This window comes from Onychostoma macrolepis, chromosome 01, assembly GCF_012432095.1.
Source record: "Onychostoma macrolepis isolate SWU-2019 chromosome 01, ASM1243209v1, whole genome shotgun sequence".
Lineage (NCBI taxonomy): Eukaryota > Metazoa > Chordata > Actinopteri > Cypriniformes > Cyprinidae > Onychostoma > Onychostoma macrolepis.
The window spans coordinates 14,096,980-14,123,125 of NC_081155.1; the positions used below are offsets into that span (position 1 = coordinate 14,096,980).

Genomic DNA, 26,146 nt, shown 5'->3' on the forward strand with positions numbered 1-26,146 from the left:
GTTGATTGGTGAATCAAGCGATGACGAAAACAAATGGGTGGGGTCAACTGATCCAATAGGAGACAGACACTGAAGCTTCACCGGAGATGAACTTATTATGGGTTATTGCAGTTATCTGTAACCCATCAGTTTATAACAGTGCTATTTTAATATCATTGAGGTAGCCTACTGTTAAAGTTTTTAGTGATATTTAATTTTAATTTTAAAGTTTTCGGTAATTTTGCATATACACTAAAACTGAAATAAAAATTAACCTCTCTCTCTCTCTCTCTCTCTATATAGATAGATAGATAGCACGAGGACGCAGGCCGTGTGTGTATTTCTATTTCAGTTTTAGTTATTTTAGTACAGTAAGGTAAACAAAATCCCATTTCTAGTAATGATTTTTGTTTTTTAATGGTTTGAATTTAGTTTCGGTTTTAGTTACCCAGGTGAAAAACAAGTACACTTCCATAATGTACTTAAAGTGCTCTGTTTTTAAAAAATGTATTTAGTTACCACTTGTAGTACACCTGAACCCATCTTTCATACACTAGTACACTCAAGTGTACTACAAGTGGTAGCTAAATACATTTTTTAAATACAAAGATAGTATGTTAAAAGTGCATTTTAGTTCATATTCATGGTGTCTCAAAATAGCACAGTCGAGTACACTTAGATGATCTTAAGTTGACCTTAAGAAGTACTAAAGGATAATTTTTATTATATTAAGTACAAAATTAGTGCACGAAAATAGAGCACTTTAAGTACATTATGGAAGTGTACTTGTTTTTCACCTGGGTAACTATAATAACCCTTTATGTATTTATAAATTTATAACAAAATATGTCTAATTTATAATTTAAGTATCAGTTTTCTAAATTTAATGCAGTTTAACAATTATTTAATAAGAATAAGAATCATGTAAATAAATAAACAGTTAAATAGATATTGTGACAGTTTGAGCACATCTGCAGTGTTATGCATTAATTATTATTATTATTATTTTTAAAAATTGGCAATCACATAAACATTTTTGATAGGCCTAAAGAAGTGTTTATAAATTTCATGCAACAAGAGGTACACTAGGTGTTAAATGTAAACCATTTATTTCCATAAAATGTCATTATATTTTCAAAACACAGAAAATAAACTGAAATAACAGCTGACATGAATCATTAGAAAAAGAATGCATGCATTTCTAAAATAAAATAGTGTATAAAATTAATGAAACCCAGTTAAACAACACTTTTTATGACAAACGTGTTTTCGAGGACAATTTAATAAACAGACAAGGGAAAATATGACTAAGAAGCATGCACAAACTGATAGATCTGTTCTGACAGAAAAAAATCCATCATTTTCCAAACATAATACTTTCAGCTGGCCCTTCAAGTACTTATAAAAGTGTTTATTTAAATGGCCACATTGACTGAATATAAATTAATGTAAAAATATCAACCATCACTTGTCAAATAATATTGAGTTTGAACTGTTTAGCCCAATGTTATCAGAGATCTAATTAGCAACAATAGCCAAACAGTCTTTGTTCTTTGGTATGGCGTAAACACTGAGATAGCCACAAGCGAAATACAAAGCATTTCCACATGTTGGTCTAGGCATCGCGATGAGTTCACGACGTCACTCCTCCCGGCCGCTCTGCACCATGGAATATTTCTTACAGGGGTTCTTCAGACAGGCAGGCGGCCATGTGATTGGCCAGCAGAAAGAACAGGGCACTTGGGTCTGGACATTCCTCTCGAAGAAGTTAAACACGGGGTTCCACCAGGTGTGAGTGAGGTAGTTGTTCGGAGAACACTTTAAAGTCTGGTGAAAACAGGATTATATGAATTAATATCATAGTAAGGAGAAATTGAAATAATCACAACAACAGAACATTGTTATGCATGGACAGATGACTCACTACTACTGGTTTTTCTGAAAATGATGCACATGATTTAAATGCACTACAGATGCAAGACAAAAAGCGGTTCTGGGAAATTTGGTTAGTTGCATTGTGATGACATTTTAGATCCAAAGCAACTTAGCAGTTCTATGAAAATCACTGCTATCATTGACGACAGAAGCCCTGGAGCCACTTCAGGACACAGACATGATTGTGTTGAGATCTCTCCTGTCAGGGATCGAACCTGTTGACATTTGCATCACCAGTCCAAAGTCTCAACCTCTCACTGCATTTCAGATTTTTTATTATTATTATTTTGTGGATGCCTTTTAGCCATATGTTCCGACAATTCTAATATCATTGGCTATTTTGCTTGTAACAGCATAAAGAAACATGATGTGTTTTGAAGGTTTTTTTTTTTTCTTGTTTAAAATATCTAGATTGGCTTAAATCGAACGTGCAGCACTTTACCATCATCAGGGAGTCATTTCTCAAAAGCTCAGCCTAATGGATTTGGATATTCTCAGCATACTCTGAGTCATGTAAACACTCTCGGTAAAAGGCTTAGTGCCGTTTTGGTGCCTTGAGTTTAATGACACCCTGAATCTAAATCACAAATTGAGCTGAGAGCTTCCCTTGGCTTCAGATGTGTGTATTTGTAGCTGTCTACATGAGGCTGGAGATCAAAAAGATCAACAATATGCAAAATGAAAATATATCAAAATATGTAAACAAGAACATATTTTAACATAAAATGACACATTTAGACCCCATGAAGCGTCATTTTAGTGACTTTTAGCTTATGTTTCACAGCTTTGAGGTAATCATTCTAAAGTTTGGGGTCAGCAAGATTTTTTTCTTAGGAAATATATACTTTTATTTAGCAATGATGCATTAATTAAAAGAAGTAATAAAGACATTTAACATTTATAATGTTACAAATGTTTTCTACTTCAAATAAATGCTTTTTAACTTTCTATTCATCAAAGAATCCTGAAAAAAGTATCACGTTTTCCACAAAACTGTTTTCAAAATTGATAATAATAATAAATGTTTCTAGAGCAGCAAACAGCATAGAATGATTTCTGAAGGATCACGTGACACTGAAGTAATGATGCTGAAAATTCAGCTTTGATCACAGGAATGAATTACATTTAAAAATTCATTAGAATAGAAAACAGGTATACTAAATTATTATAACATTTCATAATATTATTATTTTATTGTATTTTAGATCAAATAAATACAACCTTGGTGAACATAAAAACTTCATACAAAAATATTAACAAAATAAATAAAACATAAAACTTTTAAGAGTAGTGTATACACTTCTACAAGTTATGTATTCTCATCTGTGAAAATTAGCAAAACATATCATTGACATCATCTGATACTAATATTAATCTCTTTGATATGTTCTGATATGCTATATGTTTTAATTGGAAATACATTACAGGAAGGATAGTTTATTTAAAAGAATAGTTCACCCAAAAATGAAAATTCTGTCATTAATTACTCACCCTCATGTCGTTCCAAACCCGTAAGACCTTCGTTCATCTTCAGAACACAAATTAAGATATTTTTGATGAAATCTGAGAGCTTTCTTATCCTCCATAGACAGCAACAAAACTGACAAGTTCAAGGCCCAAAAAAGTAGTAAGGACATCATTAAAATAGTCCATGTGACATCAGTGGTTCAACTTTACGAAGCTACGCGAATACTTTTTGTGCGCAAAGAAAACAAAAATGTCCGTGTCTCTTCCATGTGCTGTGGTACTATCGTGAACGTACTTGTTGAAATTGTTGAATAAAGTAGTAATTTTTATTTTCTTTGCTGACAAAAAGTATTCTCATAGCTTCATAAAATTAAGGTTGACTCACGGATGTAACATGGACTATTTTAACCATGTCCTTACTACATTTCTGGGCCTTAAACGTGGTAGCCGCGTTGCTGTCTATGGAGGGTCAGAAAGCTCTTGGATTTCATCTAAAATATCTACATTTGTGTTTCGAAGATGAACAAAGGTCTTACGGGTTACGAGTAATTAATGACAGAATTTTCATTTTTGGGTGAACTATCCCTTTAATAAAAGCCTTATTTGAGCATTTCTATTATTTCATATTACTGATATATGTACCTGCAGATTAGCCATAGTGTGATACCAGTAGAACAGTCGGGTGGTGATGAAATACGCCACCACCACGTCCACACTGTAGTGCTCATGGGCCACCAGGATACACACGACACCCACAGCAGCCGTTAACCAACACAAAAGATGGTACCACCAGAAAGAACGAGGAGAATCTAGAGAGAAACAAAGAATCAGTTGTGAATCATAACAGGTTGCTGTGTGAACATGCAAAACAAACGGTCAGAAAGTGCCTCAATGTCTTCTGAATGGCTAAAAACAGAATCTAAAATTGCTTACAGTGACCTCAAGTCTGTAATTAGCAGACAGTCATTTTATTTGTGTCTTAAAATAAAGTCTGCCGTCTGAGAAAGTGACATACACTCCTTGAGGAAGAGGTACGTGAGCGTGAGAATGACAGTGTGGCCACTATAGAGGAAGTCGCCACACAACAGATGAGATCCGGTGATTGATAATCCACCGCCAGAGAGCAACTGCAGAACACGCTGCAGCTTTGCCTGGGAATCTCCGTGGAGCTGAATGAGAGATGCAGGAAAGAAGATATGAGTGAGGATATTGAATGTTGAAAGATGAGGAGTTGGTGACATGAATCGTGAACTGAAATGTCATTCCATAAACTGATATTGTAAAGGCTTGTAAAAGCTGCAATATTTATCTTGAGGATGGCAGAGGATATTACAGATTTAAAAGCCAAATGCTTTTGCTTATCTGACATTGTTTAGGTATAAGATCCTGAGCGGATCATGACAAAGAGGAACAGCTGAAATAATTATGTTTTACCTTTGGTGCACAGACCATGTGCATGCCAGGCACGGGTAGAGTGGTGACGTACATGGTTATGCATCTATACATGTACAATGTGCCCAAAATGAAGAAATATCGTCTTGCTATAATAGCCCTATATGGAACAGAAAAATAAAAAATAAAATTTTGTCATCATTGAACAAATGTGGGTTAGGTTGAGAATGCTGAGCCTTACAAAGCCTTTTTATAATGCTCTATCCATGAACAGAGAATAACTAGGGTACAAATCACATGTTCTTTGCCATGAGAACTATTAGATATTAGATTTGATAATAATCACACATCTTGTCATCATTTAGTTCAATCTGTTAAACTGATTATTATTTTTGTAAAAAAAAAAAAAAAAAAAAAAGTTTTTGTAAAACAAGTAAATAATTCCATTTTCCATTTTGAAAATGTAATTTTAAAACTGTAGTGTTGACAATTCAACAAGATCAAGCATTCAACCCAGTTACAAAAGTTAACAATATTGAATATTTGTAATATTTACATATTTATTTCTAATTTATGGGAAATTTAAGTTTCACATCACCTATATATGTATATATACTGTATATATTAGTGCGATTAATCACACCCAAAATAAAAGTTTTTGTTTGCATAATATATGTGTGTGTTATGTGTATATTTATTATGTATAATATAAATGCACACACATACAGTATATATATATTTTTTACATGTATTTACATGTCTATATTTATATTCATATAATTTATATTATAAATAAACATATTTAATAAATAAACAACCTATTTTTCTGAAACATATACATGCATGTGTGTATTTATATATACATAATAAATATACACAGCACGCACACATATATTAAGTAAACAAAAACTTTTATTTTGGATGCGATTAATCGTGATTAATCGTTTGACAGCACTAACACACACACACACACACACACACACACACACACACACATAAATATATAATATATATTTATTTAACAATGCTAAACCTCATATAAGTTAAACAGAACATAAATGATATTTTGTTCCACAAAAATTTATGAACATTTTCTGAAGGTTAAGGTCATATTGCAAGTGACCATTCAACATTTTTCAACTATAATTTTGTACTATTTTTGTGAAACATGCCATACAAGGGCTTGGGTGATATTCATTAGATTGATTTCCTCAATGCAATATTAATTTTTATAACTCCCCTCAAGCCTATTGCCTTCACCCTGCTCTATATAATCTTAAACCCAACAAACCATTAAATGTAATCTAACAGAGCTGGTCGACAGGCTACAATGTCATCAGTATAATGTTGAGTGATGCCTCTTACTTGTATCTGTGAAAGAGCAATTGAATGGACCATATCGACACCAGAACCATTCCATTGACCTCAGTCACTGTAAATGCCCACTGCACACGGTCTATATAGTCAAAGAACTTATCCGGCAGCGGTGGGCTGCTCTCCTTGGGTGGTACTCTCTCATGAACCACTGTGATCATAACCGTGGTCAAAACCAGGTTCAAAACGGCATAAAACAAAGCGATGAACGTCTTCCACCATTCCGACAGCAATCGCTTGCCCTTTCCTTCAGGTACGGAGATTTTGACGTAGTCACGATGTCTGACCAGGGCTTTCCTCAAGCCATTCCGCTTCGCTTCTTCAGCAGCGTGGCTGTGGACGGGGCAAGATGTGCCAGGGGACGGCGTCCCTTCTGTGTTTGTGGGGTCCTTGTTTCCTTGGTGGTCTGACGATGCCATGAGTATCCACAACTATCCACTAATGACTGACTTCCTGCCGAGACTCTCTCCTGTAAGGCACTGTAGGTTACGCTCCTCTACGGTGATAATGAAAGGCCTGCGTTTTCAGCTCTCATATGATGTGGCTGGAACAGTCTTTAAAAAAAAAAGAAAACAGAGGTACATTAAATGAAGTACATTATAGACATATATGACCATTAAAAGTGTTACATCATCTAACATGTACATTAATAATCAATAGAGGCTATTTTCAACCATGAATATCACAGGCCAAACATTTAAAAGCAAAACTGCTATACATAATTGACATGCTTCCTCACATTAAAACAGAAGAGTATGCCAAAGAAATGCACATACTGTATTATGTACTAATTTTACACTTTAAATTAATACTTAACTGATCAAAAGTGACAGTGAAGTAATTTATAATGTCACAAAAAATATATTTAAAGATAAAAAAATGCAGTACATAAAAGAAAAAAAATTGTTTCCACAAAAATATTAAGCAGCACAACTGTTTTCAACATTGAAATTAATAAGAAATGTTTCTTGAACAGCAACTGAGGAATTTCTGAGGAATCATGTGACACTGAAGACTGGAGTAATGATGCTGAAAATTCAGCTTTGCATCACAGGAATAAATTACATTTTAAAATATATTAAAATAATTAATAGATACAACTGTTAAAATAAATAATAAATAGTAAATTGTTACATTTTAAAGACCAAATGGCTGATATAACACTTTTATAATACTTCATTCAATTTCATTACAGCAATTCATCAGTTTCTGTAAAAAAATAACACAATACACAATATTTATCAAGATTTAGTTTACCAATTTGTAAAGGCAAGAACAATTATAATACACTTTTTATATTCCTGCAAGTCTGAAGTTTTGGCTAGAAATCTTTCATCTATATATGAAACATCCTCTGACCGTCTTTTATGTGCTCAATGCAATCAAACAAAAGCAAAGCATACCATTTAAAAGCCAAAATATCTGACACAAGTGCAAACTGCCATCTAGAGAAAAGCCACATTGGAAAAAAAGCATCCATGTTCAGGTCTGAGTCCAGCAGTGACTTCTCAAACCAGAAACAAGAGCATTTCAGGAACAGCCTATTTATCTGAAAGCTTTCTGGTCTGAGAAGATCTCTGCTCCATCACACCCAAAGTGCATCTCAATAACCCTCATTACAGCGACATGCAATATTTACAAACAGTAAACAGAGCTTCAGGACATACGCAAAAAGGAAGAATGATGGATTGTACAAATCACTCAACACGAAGGCATCGATTTCCTCCAAATCAATTTAGGCTGACATATAATTACATTGGAAATGAGTTCTTATTACAAATCTGCTCCGAATGAACACTGGATTGTACACAACACTGCTTCACTGTAATGCAACAAGAGAAAAAATATCATCTCTAATAACTTTTTGTACTACTACATTATGTGCAACTAAATTACAGATCAAAACAGACTAAAAGAGTTTTTTCCAAGCAAACCGCTCTCACAAAAAGCTTTAAAGAGTGATTTCTCCTATTCAAAATCACTTGCCTGTTGTGTCCCGCAGCTCTACATGCAGAACTGAGCTCTATCGGTCCTCCTACACTCCTCCTCTGACAATCTCTCTGAAACTTCTCTTCATCCCTCCACGTTCAGAGGGGCATGTTTTCCCAGTCTCCACCCTGCGCTCTAATGGTGATGCTTGTGGTGGAGACCTGGCAGGGGAAAATCTCTTCCACATGCTCCCAGAGACAGTAAATGGATGGCTTGGCTGGCTCCGCTCCGCGTGTCCCCTGCCCTGCCTCCGTGCTATTTCCAGCCCTGACTCCTGCCTCCAGACCAAGCCTGTATTTTTCTCCCAGGGAGCAGCGGTGCCCAGTCGCAAACAAATTGGTAATGATATGGTTTCAAGGCCTGTTGAGCGTCCCCCCTCCCATCTCGTGCAGAGGATAAATTCAGCATCAAAGGGAAGGACAGAAAAAAACGAAGAGACCCCGCCTCACACTTAAAGAGATGAGAGAAAAAGGCTTTTGAAAGTTGATTATATTATCCCTTTCAGGCACACTCATGCACTTGCGTTTTTTGAACTTGCATACTTTACTGAATTTGTAGTATTCCATACTTGTGTGTGTCGTTTGCATAAAAGCATGTGCTAAATAAATAATGTGAATACACAATTGCATACTACACTAACATACACTTCCTGGAAAATTTTGTGGATGTGGATTCAAAACCAATCTTTAGATATTACCATTTTACTGTAAAAAGTTGCATTTGCTACCTTACAGAGTTGTTTCTACCTGTTCTGATGCTTAACAGTGTCTTTAGTTGATGTATTTTAATGTATTTCGTTGATTCAGACTTGAATACAAACATGATGTTGATATGAATTAACAAACTAATTCTCAGTTTTGAAAGCTGACAGAGGAAATAAGCCAAAAAAGTGAATTTTGAAGGACATTTAAAGCGATTCTCACTATTTGAAAGGTGTTTAAATTACTCAAAAAAAATTTTTTTAAACTTCAAGTCTACTGATATCAACAGGTTTGTATAGGTTTAAAGTCTGAGTTTAGCAGACATCATCACCTCTATGAGCTGTCCTCACTGATATAGTGAAACCAACATGATTGTGTGTGTGTGTGTGTGTGTGTGTGTGTGTGTGTGTGTGTGTGTGTGTGTGTGTAACCATACAGTTATCCTCAGCCATAAATTATGAACTATATACACACCCTCGGAAGGTTTTTACAGGACGCCTCCTTGGTTGGGCCTAAACCATGATGCCTCTCCCAAGAGAATTGATAGCTGCATAGAAGAGATGATGGTTGCAATTTAATTATCTTAAATTGAGATATTGCATGTTAGAAACAGTGTACCTTTATAATGTAAAGAAGCTTTTCAAGTTTAGGTGTGTTCACTTAATAGGACTATGAACTCTGAACATTAAGCAACAAGAGAAATAATCTCAGAATATAATCAGAATGATCTAACAGGATTATTCTATCCACCTTTTTCTTCAACGCGGAAGTAAACCTATGGTCGAGACTTCCGGTTTATTAGCCTACAGGGAAATAACGAGAAGAATAACAACGTGTTAAACAGTTTGCACTATAAACCAGTGTGTTCATAATTAAGATAATAAATTACAATAATATGGTAAAACACACCAATTTGCAATAACAATCAGTAAAATGAACTGTTTTGTACAGCTAGAAATAGCTGGACGCGATGGAAGCTAACATTAGACCCATAAAATTCACAAATGGCCCATTTTTTCGGGGAAAAAAAGGTGGATAGAGAAAACCCATCATGGGCAAAAATTCTTACAGAATTACAGTTTTACGTTCAGCTTCATAAACTGACAGATTTATAACTAAAATAACGTATTAAAGAGGAAACATTACCTTTTTCAGGATTAGTGGGCATCTCGACATCTGCGAAGTCTGTAGGCCTATTTTATTTATTTATTTAATTTTTATTTTTAGAAAAATCACTATGTTTTATATTTATTTAAAGCGAGACTGATTTTAGGATACCAAAGAAATACGTTCTTTGTCAAAACGCGCATTTTTGTGCAAAAAATGGCTTTAATTTTGGGCCATTGTAAGATTCATTAAATTAATAAACAAAATCACGATTCCATACTTCATGGTCAGGTGCGATTTTTGGAAGAGACATACATTTTTGTACATACCTAAGAGTTTATACAGCCCACTCTTTTCAGTTGTTTATTTAAACGTTTCAATGACAACAAAAGTAAGATTTATTTATTTATTTATTTTCACCAGCTGCTTTGGCTTGAGGCGGTAACCATAGCAACGGAACGTTAGATATCACGGTGAAAAAATAAGTGCACACTGTAACTTACTCTGGTGACTTTCCTTTGACACCTAACGTTAGGCCACATCCACACGAAGCCAGAGCTAAAATTAGTAGAGGTGGGACAAAATATCGATATATCGTCGTCGTACTTCGCCATGACATACGTTACGTGAATCGATACACTGGTCCAAATATCGATATTTTAATTAATACAATAAGGCGCTCTAAATAGATTTTCCTGCTCCCAGCGTATAAAAATTGCCCCTACAAAAACAGCTACAAAGTAATTTAAAAAATCGAGAACAGTTTATAGTAGAATTCACGCACTGCTCGTTAGAAGATCAATCATGTGTCGATAATTAAAAATAGTTTTGTGCAGCATAGTTTTTAACATTACTTTGTAAAGTAACTGCAAAATGAACAGAAGTCTCGATTTGCAAAGTTTCCCCCTGTAAATAACTTAATTACTGGAATAATGCCATACAGTGCTATGTCTCAGTGTGTGTGTGTGTGTGTGTGTGTGTATATATATATATATATATATATATATATATATATATATATATATATATATATATAAAACTATTGTAAAGTTTTTCTTTAAAAATGTTAGTAGTCAAGTGAGGCGTTGATGGCGGAACTCAAACGCGCTTGTCGGTTTACAGTCGGACTATTATTAATGTAACACCGAGAGTTTCGCATGTGTTTCCTAGTGGATTTTTTGCTCAATTCAAACACTGTACGTAGGTACATTTCACATTCTTTTGTCATTTCTTTTGTCATTTTTCACTCATTGTTGTGCTTAGTGATGTCGGGACGCCACGGAAAACCGAGTCAACTTAAGTGACTTAAAATACAGCTAAAGACTGTTTGACCATTTACTGTACATGTATGTGCAATTGTTTTTTGCACCAAAAATTCATGGTACATAGTTAAACACATTTACTTTCACTGACATGATTTGACATCTGTTTGTAACTGTTCCAGACATTCACTCTGATAATAAAGCCTGTCCCTGGCATTATGCTGCCTAAACGTTCAGATTTTACATTTTAACGTGTCCATTCTTTTCTTTTGCATATTTCAAGCTCTTCATGTGGTCTCCCCTCCACTAGACTTTCAGAATGAAGCAAACCGAGCCACAAAAAGACAGAGAGAGCCTCTATCTGGAGGTGACCACTGTTAACGGAGCCGTGTGTCTTCCCCTGCACTCCTCTATCGTCCTCTTCCTCCTGTCCTACACAGAGTGCTCATCTTTCCACGTCTACCTGGTAACAGATCAAGCAGATATCCTGCCGTCCCTGTCAGGTCTGGTGCCCGGGGGTCTGGCGGTCTCTGAAGTGAGGAGGGACGAGCTGCCAGGGCTGGTTAGGATGTGCCGTCTTCCGGCTGCGCTGGAGCCTGGTGCTTGCTTTTGCAGAGCCGGCCTTGCTGTCGTACTGAGACACATCATTCAGAGAGCATGCCAGCTGATGCCAGGCCGCAGGGATGTGGCGTCACTCTTGGGCTTCAAGAATACCTGTCTCAAGGCTTGCGCCGAGGTGAGATTACAGATCTAAAACAACCGGAGGACAAGTGCTTAAAATCTCATTGAGTAGTCAAAAGCGTGAACTAATAGTGTAGCTGTAGGGTGACAAGCATGTTGACATGTTTTGACAGGCGCAATCACTTAAATTTTGGAGTTCAGCATCACAGAATCACACAGTCACATGTTTGAGCTCAGTGTTTGCAGCTGTAAGGCATAACAGAGCAAAAACAAACTTGGGTTGCTATCCTGTTTGTTTTTTAGCTGCTTTAGAGCCTTGGGCTGTCAGTGGAACAGGTGTGATGTCCCAGGACACCTATTTCAGTCATGTCTGTCGGATATTAGCAACATTTCTGGTATGAAAATACCTTGAGGCAATTTTTTATTAGCGTGTTTTTAAAGACATTTTGGGAAGTTTTGTGTCAGTCAGCCTATGACAACTTCAATATATGCCATGGGGCATATCGGATGATTTGGACAACAAATAAGAACCAGAGAAACAAATATGGAGTTTTTGTATCTTTACAGTGAGTACAGTGTTGTTATTGTTAAATAAAACTATTAAAATTGTTTTTAGTAATTAAAATAAAGTCAGTGAAAATAAATAAAATAGAAATATCAAATGGAAAAACTTAAACTTTGAGAAATTTTAAATGAAAAATGTTGCCTTGGCAACTAACTGAAATAATGTAATTTTAAGTTGAAGTAAATTGCAAAAACTCTAAAACCAAAATAAATTAAACAGAAATATTTAAGAAAAAAAACATATAAAAATATTAAGCATAAAAAAATTTATGAATTTATATTGATATGAAGAAATACTTCTTGAGCACGAAATCAGCATATTAGAATGATTTCTGAAGGATCATGTGACACTGAAGACTGGCGTAATGATGCTGAAAATTCAGCTTTACATCACAGAAATAAATTACATTTTAAAATATAATCATATAGAAGCTAGTTATTTTAATTTGTAATAATATTTCACAATATTACTGTTTTAATGTATTTTTGATCAAATAAATGCAGCCTTGATGAGCATAGGAGACTTTTAAATCTTAAAAGACCAGTGTAAATGAAAATCGAAAAATATAGAAGTATAAAAAAAATAAAATAAAAGCTCATTCAAAATATTTATAAATAAATACTATAATTGTATGTAAATAATGCTAAAATAACACTGGTTGTTTACTGTAGAGATGAACAATATATGTGAACCGATATTTGCATCTGCCGTTTTTGCATATTTAACTGTTTCTGCTTGTTTTAAGATTAATAACAATTATCCAGCTCTAATTTAAAGGGATAGTTATCAATTATGGCAAAAAGGTAATCCTTTTTATGTGCTTTAATTATTTAAATTTATTAACAAAATAGTATCAGTTTGTAACATCAGACATTTATCAGTTATTGACCAGATATGTCAATGGTTATCGGATTTTCGGTATTAGTACAATTTCAATATCAGTACATTCTTAGTTTGCTTAATCATGTGAAACTCTGGAACTTTACAAAGGCATGTCACAGTATCCATTCATATAATTCATGGGTCGTACATATCACATTTATCGGTTATTAACTGATTTCTAACTGTCTTTGCTTCTCAGGTGAGTCAGTGGACTAGACTGTGTGAGCTGGACATTCCCTCTGCAGTGGAGCAACACTTACGAAACCCTGAAGACCAGATGTGTCGACTTCCTGCTGCGATCCTGAACTTAGAACAGAGGTTAGGGGAACCCGTCAAGGTCCACAATGATGACAAGATACGCCGACAGAAGCTACAACAGCAGAAGAAGGGCGATTCTCAACTAAAAGGCCCTAATACAGAGACGGAGAGTCATCCAAATGAATCGCATCCAAGTGTTGAGCTCAGTGCTGCTCTGGAGAAGCTCTCTACAGATGCAGTTCCTGCTCCCTCCACCAGGGAGCACTCTGACATCAGGAAAGTCAAGACCACAGATCTGCCAGAGCTGGAGCATGTGTTTGCAGAAGGGCTCTATTTCACTCTCACTGATGTTGTCCTGCTGCCCTGTGTCCATCAATACCTGGTAAAACAAACAAATCGAGAGCAGTTTTTATCTCATTACTTATAAATCACAATTCCTCACAAAGAGAGCCAGTCATTCATTCATTTTAGCAGTAGGCTCACAGGTGCTTTCAAGTTATATCAAACACAGACGTCTCTCGTGCCTCTTTGACTTCTCCTACTTCAAGGTGATTCTCACAGCCTTGCATTAAATAAGGCCGGTAGTTTCTATTGCAATTGAAATGGATCAGTGTTGCGTGGGACGGTGAATTAGATTGATGTCCCTGAACTCTTTCAGTCTAAGAGCTTGACGCAGTCTGACACCAGTGTTTGTTAGACTATTACTCTTGAGAAGCAGAAAATCTGTGGCAGTGGTTTTAATAAAGGCCTGTTCTCATCAAGAATGATAGCTATAAGGATAACTGCATTAGTGTCTACACCAACAGAGGATAACAGTCAGAATGTTATCATCTGTTGGTGGAGACACTAATAAAATAAAGCAGTAGACAGCATTACTGCAGTTATATATCGCCTGCCAAACAATAACAATATAACTATGAAGTTTTAATCATTCTAATTCTACGAAAATAGTGAAGTCCACACCACAGCCATATTGGTAATGATACAAAGGAACAATATTGTTGGAATCACTTTCAAAACATATTTTTTCTCCAGCTGATGAAGTATGAAATCACTGACAGCCAATCAGAATCCTCCACTGCATACAGTTATTAGACTAATTTCTAACAGTATAACAGTTCTGGAAAAATCCCATTTGTTTTCTTTTGATTTGATTTTGAATGAAAACTTAAAAACCTTTAAAGTCAGGGCTGCTGTGAGGTTATTGATCAATGGTATATGTTTTTTTTTTTTTTTTATGAAGTTGTCAGACTCAGTTGTCTGGTGAAAACTACATTACCTAGGATTCTGCAGAGAAATCTTAACTAATCAGACACCCGAAAACAAGCAAATCATGCTAAAAGAACATTTTAGCAACCATCAACTCACTGCAAATTGCGTGAGTCAGTTTCCCAATAAACTTAAAAATGTAGTTTCGTGTTGGTCTGAATGAAAATGCAAATTCATTCTTTGCCACTAGGTGCTGCTTTTGGAGCGGTAAAAGTTCACAAACACTGCTTTAAATGTAATCGACCAATCACTGCAGATTAGCGTCACGCAAAGGAGGGGTTTGGAAAAATGAATCTTTGAACGAATCGTTTTGGAGTCATGGTGCAAATAAGTAAATGTTATACTTATTAAATATTTATTAATAAGTAAATAAATGCATATTATAAGAAAATTAAAGTGTTTTTTGACCTTGAATGCATGTCAACCTGTTGTTGGGGACTCCCAAAACCAAAATATGAACCTTTCATTACCCATAATAGGGGCACTTTAAATAAAACCAACATACTATTTTCTTTATAAACCTATTAAGCTTATTCTAGACATAGACCTCCACACCACAGACGTACAGTTTGAAGTGATAGCTAGGGAGCAAAATATCATAGAGACTTTGTCCCTTCTGAAACCCTGTGGTGTGTCTTTGAGGTGAAGTTTGTGTGTGTCTGTCATCCATTTCTTTCTCCTCTCAGCATTGTTCATTCTCCTCCTGTCGTTCTCTCGCTCTTGGCTCTCTGTGGTCAGTGGCGCATCGGTGCCTCCTAGTTTCACACTCCGTCTAGCATGTCTCCCTCCTTCTGTCCTCCTCATCCTTTTCTCTCCGTCTTTCCTCTGCGGAGCGATGATAGGAGCGTCACAGCTCTGGAGCTGATCTCGGTTCAGTGGGCACAACACTTTGATGGGTTACTTAAATCACAGCGCCTCGCTGTCAGTGTGCATTTTTTAATATGCATTCACGCTTTTTAGAAAACTCCACAGGAGCACAACATACACGCAGATCCTGCTGTCTCGCCCATTTGCCATAACAATTGTACATTGTTTCCTGAAATGTGACCTACTCTTAAACTTGTGAATGTTTTTTAGATCTTGATTTCAGTTTTTTTGAATCTCACAAAAATACATATATAATAATTCATTAATATACATGTGCAGAAAATGATGACCATATATAGAACTGTTCTAAAGATTGAATGTTTTGTATTGCAGCGTTGCAAAAAATATTATTAATTTATTTATAAACATTTGTTTGTGTGTGCGTGTGTGTATATATATATAATATATTACGCTAAAGGTCGCATAAGGTCAGGTCAAAATGTCTGCATAATTGTTAGTCCCAAATTTTTATCAATTTTACTGGTAGTCCCCTGTATGAAGAATTTTTGGATATAAAATGCCATAATTTACTTTATTTTGCAATCCCCACTAAATAAATGAACTATAGTGTCCTGCACCCACTAGTAAAAAAAATATATCAAAAATTATATCTGGAGTCTGAATAATTTTTGGTTTTACAATACATTACAATATAATATATGTCTTTGCGTTCCAGATCTCCCTCCAAAAGCACACCCCCTCCACCCTCTCCAATCTCCCCTTGCTGCTGAGATGGTATCAGCGTGTACAGGAGCTCCCCAGCGTACTGAGGTCCGCAAAGGATTGTGGGATGGCCCTCCTCAGTCTCAGCACGGTTGACCCTTGCCCTCCCCAGCTGGAGGCCCCACGACCCAGTGGAGCAGAGCAGGAAGGGCCAAAACTCAAGCAAGAGCCCTTCATCGGGGGCCCGCGGCCAACTCTCACCAAACTGCAAGTAATTGAATTTCACTCACTTTCTTCTGCTCCCGCTCTCTTATTTTATTCTCCTCGTTCCTCTTTCCCTAACTCTTCCCGCTCACGGAAGGAGATTACACATGCCGCGCACAAGCGCTTCTCTTTGCCACTTCACTAAACCTGTCAGTGGCGAACTCACATAATCCCTAAACAGCGATCTGCTCTCAATACGTTCAGTGCTGTGCTCTCGTCCCTTTACGGCAGCCCTGTGTGCCACTGCGGGCCTGAACCATGATGATAAAGGATTTATGCACTCCAGCGAGGCAGAACAGCAGCCGTACTGACTCGCTCTTAACTGATGGGACTCCCAGCCACTTGATACTTTAAGGAGGCTGGTATTACGGGGCTGTCTGACTCCGACAAACGCTGCGATTTCTTTCAGCTGTGTGTCTGACGTTCATTAGTTGTGGTAAAGAATATGTGGAGGGTTATAACAGATAAACCTTAACGTATAATGAAATGCTTACATTTATCATGAAATGTTCTAATCCGTAAATAAAAGAAAGCATTCATGAGATTCATTTAAAAAGAAATGAATGTGATCACATAATCTAATTTCATGCTTAAGCAGATCAAAAAACATGAGAAACACAAATTCAGTGCACATTTGCTTATTTTTCTTCGTAAAAATAAGATATTGAAGAAAATAAATATGAATTTTGTAGTTCTTCACACTTCTGCAGACTGTAAATCATCATAATTAATATAATCGCTATGTTCACAATTTATATACTCCAAAAACTGTTGAACTGAATAGGCCTAGTTGTTTATTTTCCCACTAGATTTTTAAAAGAACTTTCATGGGCACAGTGTTCAGTATTTTTACAATATATACACTACATTTTTTTCAGCAAAGTTTAATTAAATTTATCAAAAGACACAGTACAGAATTTTGCATTGTTACAAAAAAAATTCTGCAGCTGCTCAACTATTTAGTCGTTCAACTTTGATTAATAATAAATGTTTCTTGAGCAGCAAATCAGCATATCATAATGATTTCTGAAGGATCATGTGACACTGAAGACTGGAGTAATGATGCTGAAAATCAGCTTTGCATCACAGTAACAAATTACATTTTAAAATATATTCAAATAACAAACAGTTCTTTTAAATTGTAGTAATATTTTACTGTATTACTGTTTTTCATCAAATAAATGCAGCCTTTGAAAAACATAAAAAAAACTTACCAACCTCAAACTTTTGAATATTAGTATAACTAGGTATTAAGTATTAGGATTTGTTTTTTTGTTTTTTTTTGTTGAGAACGAATTGGTATTATGGCCTTGAAATTAAATGGCTCTCATGAGTCAGAATTCAAGTCTTCCTTGATTAAAAAGAGAACAATTAAACGAGTTTCATATTTTGGTTCATTCATTTTATTTTAAAAAGAAGTACCAGATTCATTTATCTTCATTATCTTTAAGAAACCAGCACCCCACATGTTTTCATTTAATTAATAGTGATGGATTACAACAAAACTGTGAAAGAAATTATTCTTTTCTCACAGTTCACCTAATTCCATTTTTCTTCTCTTCACAAACAGGAGATCAGTTTTTCAAGAACGTTTGTCCTCAAAGGTGGGCTAACGTTTAACCATAAGTGTAAGATGAAGTTTGTTCTTAAACAAAAAGATCCATAATGATCGTATAGCAAGTCAGTCAAGCGTCTACACATCTGAAACATTTAACTATATTAACCAAGGTGCTTTTCTTTCTTGTGCAACAAGAAAAACTAATAGCACACCTGTTCTTGGCCATTTACCATGCTATATTCTTTGATCATGGTAAAAAATAAATTTACATCACACTTAAAAAAGTATGCATACTATATACATTATATAACAAAAAGTTCCAAGTGGCTTTTATTTTAAAGAAAGATATTAAAAGCAGTTGATTTAGTGCTTTAAACTGGATCGGGGCCAGTATATACAGTATCAAAATGCCTTGGTATTACCATCTGATAATGTTGCTTTATCATGGTACCGCCGGTATACTTTTTAAGGGCTGTTTTTACCCCTCTAAATTTGTACTAGTTTGTGTTTTTCCCACCAGTTTTACAACTTTGTAATGCAGCACTTTTAATGTTGTTGTTGTTTCTTTATGATGAATCACTTGCTGTAGTCACAGACCCCCATGTTTCCTCACCTTTCCAGATAATAATGCACCCATAAGGCTGTATTTCATGGAAAGCTCAGCTTGTGACATCATTACTGTGTCCTGATGAGTGCTCTCTTTTTCCCAGGAGGAACCGCTGATTCAGTCCATAACCTTCTGTGCAGTCTTCTGCCTGCTTATTCAATTTCCCACCAACTCCATAGCAGACCTGCTGATTTACCCAGCATCTAAACAGCCCACAAACTCCAACAACACTTCATCGGTGCAGAAATCTGCCGATAATGAGTAAAGAGCCCGCAGTGGTCTCATACACTTCTGCTGTACGACTCCCACAGGAGAGGCAAACAGAGTAACAATGCTGGGTCTCTTTTCTGTCTGCCCCAGACCACAATGCTGCAGTCGGGTCCCCAGCAGGTGATAAAAACACACAGCTGCCGTCGAGTTTTCAGGCCTGCTGCAGAACTTCACTTCCAGCTTTTCTTGTGTGTGTGTGTTTGGTGTTTGCCACCTCTGGCATTCAGCAACTATAAATCAGATATTTCCCGTCACGCTAGTGGATATCAATTTGGTGTGTGTGAATGAGTTGGAGCTCAGCAGGCTCTCTTAATGCATAGCAGTCCACTGGGATTTTCCAGGCTGCGTGCTTTCTGCTTTAGGTCTGCTCTGCAGCTGTTGCTGGTGGCTCATTGCTTTAGAGCAAATGACATTTTCATCCGCGGAGCCAAACCTTATGGCCAGCTTGGATTTGTAATGACAGAGCAGCAAACAGAGATGCACCATCACTAGCTACTGTTTAACAACCAGAACGAGACCTATTCTAAATCAGTAACCAAGAGAACTCACAAGCTCCAAGAATTAATACGGCTTGTGAATTTAGGTGTGGCTAAAGTGTGTCTTTAGGCATGGCATGCAGCAGATTAGCTATATTTGTGAATTATATTGTGCATTTTAGCATGTCTGGAATGTTGTCTTGACCAATCAGGACCATCTGGAATGATTTTTAATCATTTGCAAGATTCTTAAGTGTTCATTGCAAAGTACAAATAAATTAAAAATGTGCCTACATTTTCAAGAAGAGAAATCAGTTTTTTTTGTTTTTTTTTAAAGAAATTGTATAATATGAAATAATGAGATATTCAGTTTTGCAGGGGTATTAGAAAGCAGTCCATTGTTAGACTGGGTTTTTGTTTTTGTACATTGCTTTCCGTTTTATAAACGGCCATAGACTGTCTTTTTCTTTAGTCTGATTCTTTAGTCTTCTTTTACATCCTTTTTTTTTTTTAACTATTCGTTTAATTACTTATTGTCTATATGTTTTGTTAAACAAACAAAAAAAAACATTTCCTAGAGGGTTTAACACCAATCTCACTCTGTCTACATGAGTTTATTTGGTAGTTCAGGTTAATTTCATTCTAAACTGGTGAACAAGTTCAACTTGCCAGACTGGTGAAAATTTGTCATTGCTACTAAAAAAAAGTACCCTATAGTGTCCCCCCACACAACACCATATATTTACTTCTGTGTCTGTAGCATTGCATGTATTAGTATTTGGTTTACATCTCATATTCTCAATGTGGAATAATCAAAATAGCACACATTTTTAACCATTCATGTAGGTCTCTTTGATGATTAAGTACCAACTAGGAAAAATGTAAAATCAATTATAGGACCTTCAATCTTTAAAGGAGTTTCTAAAGTGGGATGAACTGCTCCGTAACAGGTTCCTGATTTAATTACCACCTTGTCTCGGGTGTGAAAAGTGGTCAGCTTTAGTAAAACGCTGTTGCCTGGAGGCTTCTGTCAGTAGTCTATGGTTTAACCTGTGTTTATATGTTCTTTTGTCCTGCAGGAGAATGGGATAGACGCTGTTTATGCCGCTCACCCTTGCCCTTCATGGACAGTTGATTGGGAGAGCCTACCGGCAGCTGTCAACCCCACTGAAGGTAACCTTGGGTGTATTTTCCACACGAGTGCAACACAACCCTTCACTCTTAACATGCCAGTTGCGATAAGCGTCTTTTTTATTCATAAATAATATTGAAATATTTGTGTAGAACTATTTTGGTAGTCATGCAGCCCATGCATTTAAACAAAACAAAAAAGGTTTTATTGACACAAAGAGAGGTATTTTCCCCTTTTTTCTCATTTATTCCTTGTCTCTCTCTACTCTACGTGTCAATAAAACCTTGTTTTGTTTTATTTCCATCAGCCAATCCTATAAGGATGTTGAGAATTGTTTTCCTGCTTTTTTTTTTACATTTGAAATTGTAATCCACTATGCCTGACAGGTAATATACTTGTCAAAGAAATAACAGTATTGCTGCGCTTCCTTGGTTTCCTTGATTTCATTTTCAGCTGTTGCTGCTTCACACAGTGCCTACAAAGGAACTGGCTTTGATATGATTTCAACAATTGATGTAGTGACATATTTAATGTCTAGGATTGATGGGCATAGAATGAATAATCTAAAAACAGTTTTGGAACATTTTTGTCTCTTACATCTATGCATTGCTTTGTCTTTTTGAAAGTAAATTGTTGCCATACCTATAGAAATGTGTTTTTGAGCGGAGAATATTCACGCCTATCCTGTGTCATGTGCTCTGGGGTCTTAACTAGCTTGAACAGCAGGCAGCTGTTTTTTCACCTGGAATGAGCTAGATGCCAATCACCTCGCCCAGACCATCAAGTGAGTTCTGTGGAGAGACAGAAATCCAGTTCATTTAAAGAGTCTGGGAACAATCCTCATCGACCCACGCCCCTGAGAGTATAATTTACTTGAGTCAAAAGACTACATACAATTCTGGTTGGTTGGTAAGAAAGAAACAAAACAAAAAAACAAATACAAGGGATGTCAGAGTTTGTGCTTAAGAAAATTAGTTCCTAATTCCCTGCTTTTTGAGGCAAGATTTTGAAAAGATGTACCTATCTCAAATATGTATGGAGGGTAGAGCATCCTTTGCAGTGTTATTATCATTAACTAAAACTAAAATAAAAACTAAGACTTGAATTATAAAAAAAAAAAATATATATATATATATATATATATATGTATATGTGTGTGTGTGTGTGTGTGTGTGTATGTTTCATAAAATAAATATTAACTGAAATAAAACATTAAAAAAAAAACTTACTTATTTTATTTCAGCTAGGTGCCTAGCCATCATGTCTCATTTTCTTTTATTTAAAAATGCACAAAAATCTATTCTTTCATTGGATAATAAGAATTTAAAATGAGGGGAAATATCATTATGAAATAAATGTTTTTCTATAATGCACGTTGGCCACAATTAACGGCACCCTTTTATTCAATACTTTTTGAAACCTCCATTTGCCAGTTTAACAGCTCTAAATTTTCTCCTATAATGTCTGATGTGGTTAGAGAACACCTGACGAGATCAGAGACCATTCCTTCATCCAGAATCACTCCAGATCCTTGTTGGTGCTTCTCTTCAGTTCACCACTCATTTTCTATAGGGTTCAGGTCAGAGGACTGGAATGGCCATAGCAGAAGCTTGGTTTTGTGCTCAGTTACCCATTTTTGTGTTGTTTTTGAGGTTTGTGTTTGGATTACTGTACGGTTAGAAGATCCAAACATGGCCCATTATAAGATTTGACCATAGAAGCCAGTCCCATTTGAAGGTCCAGTCGTGTCTGATAACTGAATATGCTGGAGTTTGTTTTTGGATGAGCGAGGAGAATTTTTCTTGAAACCCTCCCAAACAGCATGTGTTGATGTAGGTGCTATTTGACTATTTTTTTTTTTTTTTTTTTTTTTAAGGTTTTCTGACCCCGAGACTCAACTATTTTCTGCAATTCTCCAGCTGTGGTCCTTGGAGAGTCTTTAGCCACTCAAACTCTCCTTCTCACCGTGCATTAGGCCGATATAGACACACGTCGTCTTCCAGGCAGTTTCTTAACATTTTATGTTGATTGGAAATTCTTAATTATTGCCCTGATGGTGGAAATGGGAATTTTCACTGCTCTTGCTCTTTTCTTAAAGCCACTTCACTAATTTGTGAAGCTCAGTTATCTTTTGCTGCACATCGGAAATATATTCTTTGGTTTTTGTCATTGTGATAGATGATTAAGGGAATTTGGGCTTTGTTTTCCCTCCTATTTATATTTCTGTGAAACAGGAAGCCACGGCTGGATAATTTCATGTTCATAATCACCCTGGAGTGCTCAAAATTGTGAATATGAATGGGAATATACTTCAGAGATATTTTACTCATAAGAATTTTTAGGGGTGCCAATAATTGTGTCCAACGTGTATTTGAGAAAAACATTTATTTCATAATGATATTTCCCTCCATTTTAAATTCTTATTATCCAGTGAAAGGTTAGATTTTTGTGAATGCCTTTGGTCATATTTACCAAGGGTGCCGATATTTTTGACCATGACTGTATATGGACTACTAATGTTATTTTTTTTTTTTTTCCTTTTTGGTGTTTGACAGCCCCAAAATTGCATTGTATAGAAGATAGCAGCATGAACATTCTTTTCTTTTTGTTTTGCAATGAGTAAATAGAAATACAGGTTTGGAAATGGTTTAATTCTGAGTTTCTTTTAGCCCATTTGACGTATATTCAGTGTATTGTACTGTAAGTCCGAAGTAACTCCTTTTTCCTGCATAGGCCAGGGTCGAAGGAGAGTTTCATGATTTTTAGTTTCTCTCAAAATAATAACTGAATATATTCCACTTGCATTCTAAGACTGCTTATTATTTGAGGCTTTTATAGGAGATTTTTTTCTGTAGTGAACTTCTATTGCTTTGTTCACATTTGCACCAAACTCTGTTTCCGAGATGAACTCCCGAAAGAGTATAAATGATTGTCTGCAATGTGCTGAGAAGAACAAATTCCCTGGACATTTTGATGGTCCATGAGTCATGTTGCTTCTGCTGCTGATTTTCTAGTGTTTTAATGCAGGGCCCTTCAGAGAAAACAGTTCTGAGAACAAGACACACTCTGAACATAGGCACTTAGGTGAACCCCCACATGCAAAAGTATGTCGCTTTTATTTGGTACCATCTTTTCCTTTACTATAGTAGCTCTGTCTGTCAGCACACGCCCACACATGCCTCCCTCTAATGTCTTTTCAAGTGCTGAATTCATGAGCGGTAACAGAGAGAAGGTGTAAGAACAGAGAGGCCTGTATGTCCTGCTGTTTGTTACGAATCCTCTATCACTACAGTGCTCCACTAATCGCTCCTGTTGTCTTTTAACAGTCAGCTAACCTGTGGAGTGAAGACAAGCTCCATTGTTATGGGATTGTCATAGTCGGCAACTGTTGGAGAAAGTGTTTCAGCAGTCTGCCTGTGCCGCCCAGAGCTCTGACTCTTGATTTGCTGTGTCTTAACTTTAAAACCAGATTACTCAAGCAGACATTTAGATGTGCAGTCAGCAGATCCTGCCTTCCCACACAAAGGAAAACATGGTCTCCTGATGTTTAAGTGCTAGTCAGTAGAGCTCCTAACTAGAAGATATTGTAGGAGTGCCTCAAGGCACTGTTTTAGGCCCCTTCACATTGTCGGACTAAACATTATCCTTGCATGATTTTCCCACTATGCGTGTTATGATGATAACACCATGTTCTCATAGAACATTCAGAGTGCTTCTCTTGTAATATTTTTACCCGCAATTAGTTGTTTCAGGGTGTGTTAGTTTCAATGTGTGCGTCATTGGATAAGATGTTGGTGCGTGGGCATGTCTATAGAGGAGCTGTCGTATGGACAAGATTACAGAGTCCTGTTTCATTTGAGAGATTGGCTTCGGCATTGGAGTTTTTGGAAATTTGACACGCTCCATTCCCAAAAAGGCAGCGAATGAATTTTATTTATTGACCATTTTCTTTGGGAGCCATTTTAGCTAAATATTTAGACGTTTGTGAGACTACCGCAACTACCACCCACATTTTGCAAACCACCTCCGGAGTGCTGATAAATATTGTTTTAAATTGAGGGCAGTCTGTGGGAGGATTGCATTGCCAGGGTGTCTATTATGCAGTTTGTCGAGAGCAGGAGAGAGAACTAGTCGCTGTCACCACTACAGAGCAGAGAGAAGCCCCGGGGGCCACCTGGGAAACGTGGTTGGTGGTGGTGCCTTGAATGTGAATTCATTTCCACTGTCAACACCAGCCCTGTTGAGCATTAAGACACTCCAGTGTGTTTATGTGGGAAGGGGCCGTTTACATGGGAGGTGCATTCCGGACGCGTCTGCCTGTTTTGGCAGCTACTTGTCTGAAATGCTTCACCTCTAGACAGTTTATAGCCATAGAGGAGGGAAGGTCAAATGAAAGCCTACAGAACCTTCAAAGAAGCATTATTGCTCAGTCACATGATTGAATGACTTAGAAATGACTTCTAAACCTCAAAGACACATGCTGTTTCATCTTAAGGAGCTAGACTTTGACAGTTGGCAAACGTTCGGTCAGTACTGGTTTTTAGACAAGAAGAGACCTTCTTGGCTGACTTATAAAAGTGATCAGCACAGTACGAGGCTGGCATGCGACCCTGTAGCAACCTTGCAGACATGACTTTGTTTCTTGGTGACTCAAAATAACCTATGCACCCTGAAACTTGGAAACTGTAGAAGCTCGTTAGTTAGATTTTAATCTGTTCTTGACATTTTTTTGTGTGCAATTTGTATCAGGTGGTCTGTGGCAGTGCAGTCTGAGGCAGAGATTACATGCTGCTTTGCCCATTATTGCTCACTTTAGTGGCTTGCCTGTATTAACACATTTAGAAGCATTGTGAAGAATTACTGTAGCTTGACTTATACCTGAATTAGTCAGTGTTGGTGCTCTCGCTTCTCAAAGCACCATTCAGAGTTGAATTGAAAATACCTTTTAAATTCCACTTCAGCTCTTAAATTTAAAATTACAAACATGATGTGGATTTCCAGTTTGAATATCAGAATGTATAATTAAAATAAATAGAAACTCGTATAACTAATTTTTAACTTTGAATGTTTGCTTGAAAAAGCCTTTTTTTTTAAGTTTCGAAAATGGATTTAAAAGTCTTTTTATATATACAATATATTTGGGATGACCCTACAGGTATATTAATTAGTATTTTGTTTAAATATTTCATCATATTTAATAAAAATTAACTTAATTTGTGCATCAGGGTATAAGAACACTTAATTTCCCAGAATGCATTACATTTATTAATAATTGCATTTCAGAAGGTTCTTCCTCCTGTCATTCCAATTCAACTGTGTGTGGATTGTGGCCAATTCAATTCAAATTCACACTCCTGGATTGAAAGTGAGCCAAATCTTTGATTCTGAAAATGATCTGTATTCACCAGATAATTGAAGAAGTAGGTCCCACTTTTTCCCCCATGCATG

The 26,146-nt window shown here is 36.3% G+C and overlaps 2 protein-coding genes across 7 annotated transcripts in view; one reads left to right on the forward strand and one right to left on the reverse strand.

Moving 5' to 3' along the window:
- Nucleotides 1–1,179: 1,179 nt before the first annotated feature.
- sgms2a (sphingomyelin synthase 2a) lies at nucleotides 1,180–11,020 on the reverse strand. 4 transcript variants are annotated; one of them, XM_058780894.1, is made up of 8 exons: nucleotides 9,984–11,020; nucleotides 9,588–9,640; nucleotides 9,312–9,384; nucleotides 6,139–6,701; nucleotides 4,816–4,933; nucleotides 4,397–4,550; nucleotides 4,024–4,190; nucleotides 1,180–1,806 (listed from the first exon to the last, which is right to left on the reverse strand). In XM_058780894.1, the coding sequence occupies exons 4-8, from the start codon at nucleotides 6,564–6,566 to the stop codon at nucleotides 1,621–1,623; spliced, it is 1,053 nt and encodes a 350-aa protein (XP_058636877.1). In that variant the 5' UTR covers nucleotides 6,567–6,701; nucleotides 9,312–9,384; nucleotides 9,588–9,640; nucleotides 9,984–11,020; the 3' UTR covers nucleotides 1,180–1,620. The 4 variants fall into 4 exon arrangements, with proteins under 4 accessions (XP_058636877.1, XP_058636870.1, XP_058636862.1 ...); XM_058780887.1 differs by lacking the exon at nucleotides 9,588–9,640 and having other exon boundaries at nucleotides 10,448–11,020; XM_058780879.1 differs by lacking the exon at nucleotides 9,588–9,640.
- A 1-nt stretch (nucleotide 11,021) lies between these two features.
- Nucleotides 11,022–26,146, forward strand: part of gstcd (glutathione S-transferase, C-terminal domain containing) — a 47,445-nt gene continuing 32,320 nt past the window's right edge. Inside the window, exons 1-5 of one of the 3 annotated variants that reach the window (XM_058780859.1) lie at nucleotides 11,022–11,140; nucleotides 11,490–11,942; nucleotides 13,534–13,974; nucleotides 16,405–16,662; nucleotides 20,646–20,739. In XM_058780859.1, the coding sequence (XP_058636842.1) occupies nucleotides 11,526–11,942; nucleotides 13,534–13,974; nucleotides 16,405–16,662; nucleotides 20,646–20,739 (1,210 nt within the window). In that variant the 5' untranslated portion in view covers nucleotides 11,022–11,140; nucleotides 11,490–11,525. Of the gene's footprint in view, nucleotides 11,149–11,489; nucleotides 11,943–13,533; nucleotides 13,975–16,404; nucleotides 16,663–20,645; nucleotides 20,740–26,146 lie in introns of all 3 variants that reach the window. The other 2 variants (XM_058780867.1, XM_058780854.1) reach the window with 2 other exon arrangements.

Bases quoted from the DNA above. Each gene is read 5' to 3' on its own strand.
- sgms2a (XM_058780887.1), bottom strand. From the start codon at position 6,566: ATGGCATCGTCAGACCACCAAGGAAACAAGGACCCCACAAACACAGAA. The intron at 4,551-4,815 runs GTAAAACATAAT...TCTCTCATTCAG, and splicing joins ACATGGTCTGTGCACCAAAG to CTCCACGGAGATTCCCAGGC. The intron at 1,807-4,023 runs GTACATATATCA...TGTTTTCACCAG, and splicing joins ACACTATGGCTAATCTGCAG to ACTTTAAAGTGTTCTCCGAA.